Source organism: Arachis ipaensis, chromosome B01 (genome assembly GCF_000816755.2).
Source record: "Arachis ipaensis cultivar K30076 chromosome B01, Araip1.1, whole genome shotgun sequence".
Taxonomy (NCBI): Eukaryota; Viridiplantae; Streptophyta; class Magnoliopsida; order Fabales; family Fabaceae; genus Arachis; species Arachis ipaensis.
In genome coordinates this window covers 197,721-206,828 of record NC_029785.2, presented here as the reverse complement: position 1 = coordinate 206,828, position 9,108 = coordinate 197,721, and the positions used below count along the sequence as shown (strand labels likewise).

The window sequence follows — 9,108 nt, the reverse complement described above, 5'->3', positions numbered from 1 at the left end:
TTGGTGGAGAATGGAAGGAAGCGAGGGAGGCGAGAAAGTGGACGTGGGGTTTGGAGTGTCAATATCATCTTTCTCCCTTTCTTGTTCGACCCAAGACTTCAGAGTGAACAGGATAACAAAGGATGGGGCAAATGTCACCAACTCTTATTTTTCTCCTTAAAATTGTTTTTTTCTTCACTAGCTCATTTGTTATTGTAATAATACTTGAGAGAAGTTCAATGTTAGTAAAATTTATTATTTTTAATCAGTATTTTTAGCTACAGTCATGTTACACAAGTCTTTTTTATTTATAAGTCTTACAAGTTAGACCAAACTCAATAGAAACTACACTCACTTAGGGCTGTTATCGGTTCGGTTTAGTTCGGTTTTGGACCAAAAACCAACCGAACCGATATGTTCGGTTCCTATAGACACACAACCGTTCGGTTTACTATTTTTACAACAATCGAACCGAACCGAACCGAACTAACAGCGGTTTGGTTCGGTCGGTTTTTTCGATTTTTAATTTCTAATGAGCAAAATATGAATCACAATAATTAGAGGTTTAAAATAGTCAATAAACTGAAATAATAAGAGTAAAACATTGAAATGGTTAGGGGTTAGGGATTTTTGTTGTTAGGTTAAAGGTTAAAATGGTTAAAACATTGAAATGGATGCATATCTTCGGTTCGGTTTGGTTCGGTTCGGTTTCTATTGAGCCAACCGAAAAACGAACCGAACCGATCGGTTTTGTCAGAAAAAAATAAAAAAAAACCAATTTTTTCGGTTTTTAAATCAATTGTTGTAATTTTCGGTTCGGTTTGCGATAATTTTTGGTCCGGTTCGATAACTTACACCCCTACACTCACCCACAAAAGCGTGTTAACACGCGCATCACGTTTCCAAAGCGCTCCCTCACCATTAAAAACGACTCTTCTTCTTCTTCCTCGATAAAAATCATAACTGGCATTTTTTCTTCGCGTTTCTCCTCCTCCTCCTCTTCTTCCTCCTCCTTCTTCTTTTTCATTGTGTTTCTCCTCCTTTTTCTTCACGTGTTTCATCTTCATCATCGTGTTTCTCCTCCTTCTTCTTTTGATTTTGCAACATTATGTATTTTTTCTTCTTTATTTGATTTTTTCCTTCAAAAAAGAATTATGAGAATATGAAATAAAAAGATGAAGAAGAACAGCAGAAAATGAGGAGGAGGAAGATGAAGAGTTCTAAATTATGCAGAACTTATCAGAATAAAAATACACCCAAATATCTTCGTGCTACATCTAAATATCTTCGTTTTACACCCAAAATTGCTGCAAATACAGAAATGAGTTATGTTACATGTACACTAAAATCAATCACCAAAGTCAGCCACCAGTATAAAATACATACTGGAATACAAATAATACATTGAAAATAAATTAAAGCACACATATATTTATACACAAATACATTGGTGGTTGATTTTAGTGTATAAATAGCATTTTTGTACAGAAAAATATTTCCTCTAATACTACATTTTTTCTTCTTCTTTTCCTTATTTCTTTCTTTCTTTTAATTAAATGAATGTAAGTTCATCTTCTTTCAAGTAATTTTGCAGTATTATGTGTTTCTTCTTCTCCTTTGTTTGAACAAGAAGAAATTTGAGAAGGTAAAACAAAAAGAAAAAGATGAATAAGAAAAAGAAGAAGAAGAATATGGTGATAATGATGAAAAAAAAAAAAGAACCAGCAGAAGATGAGGAGGAGGAGGAAGAAGAAGAGTTCTGAATTATGCAGAACTTATCAGAATAAAAATACACCAAAAATTCCTTAAAATACACCCAAATATCTTCGTTTTACACCCAAATTTGCTGCAAATACAGAAATAAGATATGCTACGTGTACACTAAAATCAGCCACTAAAGTCAGCCATGAGTATAAAATACATATTGGAATACAAATATACATTGAAAATAAATTAAACCACACATGTATTTATACACAAATACATTGGTGGCTGATTTTAGTGGTTGATTTTAGTGTACAAATAGGATTTTTGTACAGAAAAATATTTCCTCTAATTCTGTATTTTTTTCTTCTTCTTTTCCTTATTTCTTTCTTTCTTTTAGTTAAATGAATGTAAGTTTATCATTTTTCAAGTAATTTTGGAGCATTATGTGTTTCTTCTTCTTTGTTTGATTTTTTGTTTTTATTCTTGTTAAGAGAGTAAAACAAGAAGAAACTTGAGAAGGTAAAACAAAAAGGAAAAGATGAATAAGAAATAAAGAAGAAGAAGATGGTGATGATGATGAAAAAAATAAGCAGCAGAAAATGAGGAGGAGGAAAAGAAAGAGTTCTAAATTATGCAGAACTTATCAGAATAAAACTACACCCAAAATTTATTAAAATACACCCAAATATCTTCATTTTACACCCAAATTTGGTGCAAATACAGAAATGAGTTATGCTACGTGTATACTAAAATTAGCCACCAAAATCAGCCACGAGTATAAAATACATACTGGAATACAAATATACATTGAAAATAAATTAAACTACACATGTATTTATACACAAATATATTGGTGGTTGATTTTAGTAGCTGATTTTAGTGTACAAATAGCATTTTTGTACAGAAAAATATTTTCTCTAATACTACATTTTTTTCTTCTGAATTAAACCACACCTCAGCCACTTGATTGGATTCAAAACAATAAAAGGAGGAGAAGACTTGTAAAGACTTGTATGAAAAAAATACTTGTATGTGGAGAACAAACTACTCATTACCATAGAGGGCTGCAAAATACACCAAAAATACACCATATTAAAACAAGCATAAACTATAGAATGTAAATAGAACTATAAAACCATCATAAAAAATAACAAAAATCAGATTCATAAATCATCATTAAACAGAAACTAAAACAATTCAACTAAAAGAATAAAACAATTTACCCTCAGTGAGATGAAAAGTCATAAACTGTAAATACACCTAAACTTTCCTAAAATACACCCAAATATTCATGATTTACCTGAACATCTGATATAAAATGCAGAAAATTCATCAGAACTAGTACATTAGATTCAATTCAAACAAGGAATAATAAACAGAAAATTTCACAGACAAGGTTCACGCATTATTCAACTACACAATTATAAACTACTAAATGGATTCAAATTCAAATTCAATTATTAACTGAAATTAAACCACACCTCAGGAACTTCATTGGATTCAAATTCAAAATCCACTCCGCTCTGGTTCAGCTGATAATCTGAAGTTGAATCATTCATTATCTTCAAAACAATTTCAAAGCTTAATTTCAAAAACAATGGAAAACGAGAAAAACGAAGAGAACAGAGAGTGAAACTTACGTAAACGGCGAAAGAGAAGGGAGAGAGAAACGCACGAAAGAGATCAAAGAGAGAAGACAAGAAAACGCAGAAGGAATTCAAAAAAGGAAACGAAATCTTTTCAAAAAAGGAAGTTATATATTTGCGCGTTGATTGATTGAAAAATCTGTTAAGGAGGCGCGTGAAACATAAGAGGTTAGGGATTTTCAGGACTTGTGTAACTTGTATAGTGAAAGGAAAAGTATATGGAACCAAGAGGTTACCAGCCAAAAACTAAACAAAACCACATTAATTTATATTAATTATTAATTTTAAATTTTTTAAATTCAAAATTTAAAAAATTCAAAATTGATTAAGTAAACCTAATTAAAACCTATAAAAACCTTCCTCTTCTCTCTCACATTAACCTACCTACATCTAACAATCAGCTTCAACACGAAGTCCACCTCCCGTTTGTTATTCTTGTTTTTTTTTTGGGTTAATTTTCAATCTTTTTTTCAATATTTTTTCTTCTGTTTCTTTTTTTTTTTTGCTTTTCCGAAGGGAATAGCAGTACTGCATCAGAAAATAGAAGCCTATTATTTCATACAAGATCCATGAAACTAGTTTTTATTATTATTAAGCGGCAGCAACTGCCCCTATGGTATGAAAGGAGTAGCCTCGTGCCTTGTTTGGCTAGCCAGATTGTGTTTGCTCCTTGTTCCTCAAAGCTTTCATGGAAGAAGAAATGTTCCTTTTCTTATCTTTTGCTTCATCTCAATTACAGAAATATAAAAAAAAAATTTATTTAATATGAAAAAAAAACATCTTAATACTTAACAAAAGAAATATTCAGTTATATTTTAGCAAAAATAATTAAATATCTATAAAATTTTAAAAAAAATTATGAAATTCTTAAAGAAATAGAAACATTCACATTTGTAATACAAAAAAAATCGAAAAATATATAAAAGAACATCCATTTAGTATGAAAAAGAAACATTCTGATACTTCGCAGAAGAAACATCCATATATATTAACTCGTAAAGATATTGAATTCACCCAGAGATATTTGGCTGGTTTTTGGCTAATACCCTTTTGGTTCCCTAGCATTGTTCATAGTGAAAAGGCTTGTACGTGAAAATTAATCCTTTTAGTTATTAATTTTATTTTTTTAGTTTAGTAATTTAATAATATATTTTAACCTATATTTTTAAATATTAATAACCAATTAATGACAAAAAATAATAAATTTTGAAAGCTTTTGATTGTTTTTTTAATCTTAAAATTCTCAGCTATGGTAATGCATTTTTATAATGTATAGTCTCAACTCTTGCATGGAAGCTTTATAATTATGATCTGAGACAACCTTGGTAATTAAATTGCATGCACCTAAGAATAAAAAAAATAAGATGATAAATTAATATAAATAATTATACATGGCACCACCACATCTTTTAAATTAGGTTTTCTTCTGCCTAAAATTTTGCTTCTCTACAAAAAACTACAATAGTGTATGCTCTTTCACCCTATACAGCAACACTACAATCACCTTTCTGTGAAATATCCTCATGGGTTTCAATGGAAGAATGTTGTTGAGACACTTCTATTCCTGCTTTAGCAGATGGCTGTTGTTCACTCTCATTGCTAATATGGGAAAGTTGCGAATTAACAAAATCGTCGTCTGCGTTGCTCTGATGCGGGTTGACCTCCCCAGCCGAGTTGCCGAGACGCGACTGACTGACATCTGCAGCTGTCTCTGCAAGGTTGTTGTTAATCGCGTGCATGGCATCGTCGCAAACCTGTGAACTATCATTCACCATAGGATAGGGTTGTTGTACATCATGAACCGTGTTCGCCACAGTTAGTTCATCGATATTCTCTTCACCAGTCATATGGTTAAACTCTTCCTTTATGTCCTCACCAACTCCATCCTTTAGATCTTGATGGTTAGCGTCGGCAGCACGATCGTCCGGCTTGTTGTGATTATCAGCAACGGCTGCATAGTGCAGCTCTGATTGGTTGACACCAATGTGTGCATCACAGAGCTGCAGATTCTCACTGTCACCTTCGGCGTGAATCAACTGGACAGCACTAACTGCATTCTCTACAGAACATAATTGTGCATGATCCAACTCTCTATCAATCCTTGTAAGATGTAATTGATCAACCGGAATAGCAGTACCATAAAACTGAGGTTGTTCATCTTCACTAACTGCACTAGTATATTGAACTGCACCATCCTTCCGTAATCGTTTACCCGCGCCTTTTCTTCTAACCCTCTCCTTTCCTCTTACCCTTTTTCCAAGTTCAACTTGGGGGGAGGTTGAGACCATGACCGGACCGCCAATTTGGTCTCTCAAACATTCATGGGCGATATATCTAATCCGTGATATCGATTCTATTTGTTGTGGATCCAACCCTTTCGTCGAGAAGGTATCCGCAATGTGTGCAATGTCCCTCAGACCAGCATTCTGCATAGATTTGTTTATTTTCTTTAAAAAGCATTTCAAACTTAATCTATAATAGGCAATAAGTTATATAACCGAATTCATTGCACATATCCTTACCGTTCTCTGGAACTCGGACGAGAGAGAAATAGGCCTCCCGATGAACTTTCGAGTGATTCTCAAATACCATTCCATGTACTCACTTTCATCAATACCTTCATCGCTGTCAACAATATGCACACGGCGATCCATCCATTCATTAAGCTCTGATTCCATTTTACCAGATAAATCAACCCCGCCATCCACTCCTCTACTCTTCCTCTCCCATCGCTCTACATCCTCTGGGATTGATTGAAGCATGCCATACTGCCGTAAGCACCGGTTTGGAAGATGTCTTTCTGCCTTGTCGAAGCATATCAACATTGTCTTCGATCTCCCAAGAAACAAAGTTCTTTTGATATGTTCAGGAATTACCATGCTGTCCATGTTTCTGTAGGGTAGCCACTCTACCTGGACATTGATAACAGTGAAACTTGATTCTCCGTTTAAAAACATCCCAGTATTCCCAGATCATAATTAAACATAAAAACCAAAAAAAGACTCACATCACATGATTTTAGCGAATCCAAAGCTTTGCGATAAAAAACAACATCACGATTTGCAGTCGGACCACTTTGTTTGCCTTTCCATCTAAGCACAAATGGAAATCGATCATGCATCATATCAAGATTAAGCTTTGGGCGCCCGATGTTTAGATGAAAGTAACTCCAACACTGCAAATAGACAATAACTGATTAACATATGATTTTGATAGAAAGGAAAATTGATGTTTGGGAGGAAAGGACAAAGATAGAGTTAAGGGAAGTAGAACAAATCTAAACTACCTGCAGTAGTGTTAAACAGCCACTAATGGTGCTTTGAGTTTTCAGCGATGCATTACCCAGTGCTCTATACAAGAATCCTAACGCTGCGGCACCCCAGGCATACTGTCCACATCTATCAAAATTCTCAAACAATGGCAAGTACATCACGGGGACTTTATTTCCCGTAGTGGTGGAGAATATAGTGCTACCTACAAGATATAGAAGATAAGCACGAGTATGTTGCTCTATTACTTCGATGGGAGCGTCTTCAGAGCAGCGAGAGAAGAACTCTTTCAACCAACTCAGCTTCACCATTCCACCACTTGTGTAGCCAGATTCTGGCACCTTGCCAAGATACTTCTCACAAACCGAATTGCATGCAGTATATGTAAGACCTATTACAGCATCTCCATCAATTGCTAGACCAAGCAAGAGTGCAACATCTTTAAGGGTTACCGTCATTTCTCCAACATTCAAGTGAAAAGTATTTGTTTCTCTTCTCCACCTTTCGACTAGAGCAGAGATAAGTGGATTGTCCAGGCTAATAGCTGGGATTGACCTCAAGTATCCAAATCCAGCCCTCTCTACCAACTCGATCTGTTTTGGGGTAAGTGTCCACTGATCAAGTTTCGAAGTGTGTTCATGACATCTGAGAGCCCCACGCTCCTGTTAAAGCATTAATGAGAAAAGACTTCGATAAATAATCAAGCAATTTATAAGATCTTTCAGCCAAAAATACAGAGCAACGGGGCTTCTCGGCTAGCGAACTGCACCTGTCCATCCCATACTGCTGTGGAAACATGCTTGTCTTGATCATAAAGAACTGAACCATCAATTGGACCCGGATTAGTTGCATAAGGGTCGCCTGCTCCTACTTCCATTAGCATGACTATGACGAACATCCAAAAGGAAAGCAAAATAAGAAAAAGATGCCTCAAATTTTATTTATTTTATTTTGTAAGCAAAGATTCTCAACAAGCAAGAGGAATGGTGGTTGCGGATAATGCAAACTCGAAAGGAAGAGGGAGGAGGAAAACTAAAGAAAGAAAGAAACTTGTCACTACATGAAATCACAAAGCCCGCAAATCCCAAGGAATAGTAACCACAGTCCCAAACTATTAATTACATGTTTGAATACATATACAAAAAAATGAAACAAAATTATGCTTATGCAGTAAAACAATTAAAGTTGAAATGGAATGATCTTGCATCTTCCAACCAATTTAGGAATGATATCCAGATATATTTTTCTTATTTATGGCGGCGCCATAGCGTTATGGCGTGGTGGATTTCTTCCTTGCCGCCATACAGTGGTCGCCACGATGAGTTTTTCGCGGACGGCGAAATGGCGGAAATTGCCGGGGTTCTTTTTTTGGAATTTTGAAAAATTTTAGGGTTATTTTAGTAATTTAGGAAACCCTAAAATGCTACAACTCACCTTTCTCAGTCTCCTTTCTTCATAAAACTGCCTCTTCCTCTCTGACGGTCCAAAAACTCTCTTCTATCTCTCCGTCTCTGCTGCGCTGCTGCCAGAAGAACCACCAGCAGCATGCCAGGCAGCACCGTCCGGCACCAGTTCCTCCTTCTCCGTCTTCCCTCTCTGTCGTTCTCTCTGCATTCTGGCGAAGCCGCTGCTGCAAGCCACAGGTTCCCTCTCTCTAGTTCGTAACTTAGTTTTTGTTCCAGACTTCTGGTGTTCCTACCCTTTTTTTCTTTCCTGTTTCCCTTTATTTACCTAGGTTCGATGCAATAAATTATATTATAAACCTCTCTATTTTCCAATTTTTTTTCAACTTATATAGGTTCAATAAATTATGTCTACTTAGACAAGCCCCTACCTCTAATGCCCCTACCCCTGCCTCTTATATTTTATGATGTGTTATGACTTGATGTTATGTTTATTTGTTGAATTTGTTACTGCATTTGCTGAATTAATTGGGTAGAAAGTTGATTAAATTGATTAGATTTTATAATTTATTACATTTGGAATTTTTCTGCATACTTTTTTGTACATACATGTATCTTTTAGGTAGTCCGCCATTTTCGCCATTTCCCGCAGCGCCATCCGCCATAATTTTATGGCAGATTTTTGGCTTACCGCCATCCATAATAAAAAAAACTATGAAGCTAACATAAGTAAAAGATAAGAAAGCTTTTTCTTTCTTTACCAGTATAAAAGAAGGGCTTCTACTGCAGAATTCAGCAACAGATCATTCCTGCAATTTAAAGCAATTGACTGATAAACAAAGCACAAGCCTCAACTTTCACTTCCATCTAATCATGCTTTATGGGTTACCAAATTCAGTTTCCTTGTAAGCAACATTCTGAGTGGAAATTGCCAGGGCTGAAAATATAAGGAAACACGATATTACAAAGGTCGGTTGATATATACAAAACATATGCAAGACCACAAACAGCATGAAGTAAGTTTATCTTAATTTATTATTCCTATGTTAAAAGGTTCAAAGGTCTTGTAATGCGGTTGCTGTGTAATCATGCAGCACATTTCAA

General features: G+C 35.0%; 2 protein-coding genes across 11 annotated transcripts in view; both read right to left on the bottom strand.

Annotated features, from left to right (window-relative positions):
* LOC107632975 (glutamyl-tRNA(Gln) amidotransferase subunit A, chloroplastic/mitochondrial) overlaps positions 1-155 on the bottom strand; it is a gene marked incomplete in the record, with an annotated part of 3,996 nt that extends 3,841 nt beyond the window's left edge. Inside the window, 1 exon segment of the mRNA XM_016336633.2 lies at positions 1-155. Coding sequence (XP_016192119.1) covers positions 1-68 — 68 coding nt within the window.
* The window catches only part of LOC107633057 (protein MAIN-LIKE 2), a 6,321-nt gene continuing 1,896 nt past the window's right edge, over positions 4,684-9,108 (bottom strand). For 5 of the 10 annotated variants that reach the window (XM_016336720.2, XM_021108440.1, XM_021108464.1 and 2 more), the window contains 6 exons: positions 8,766-8,941; positions 7,371-7,486; positions 6,619-7,263; positions 6,340-6,507; positions 5,855-6,244; positions 4,684-5,779 (listed from right to left, as the gene is read on the bottom strand). In XM_016336720.2, coding sequence (XP_016192206.1) covers positions 4,814-5,779; positions 5,855-6,244; positions 6,340-6,507; positions 6,619-7,263; positions 7,371-7,484 — 2,283 coding nt within the window. In that variant the 5' untranslated portion in view covers positions 7,485-7,486; positions 8,766-8,941 and the 3' untranslated portion in view covers positions 4,684-4,813. Of the gene's footprint in view, positions 5,780-5,854; positions 6,245-6,339; positions 6,508-6,618; positions 7,264-7,370; positions 7,487-8,035; positions 8,333-8,765; positions 8,942-9,108 lie in introns of all 10 variants that reach the window. The other 5 variants (XM_021108570.1, XM_021108549.1, XM_021108587.1 and 2 more) reach the window with 4 other exon arrangements.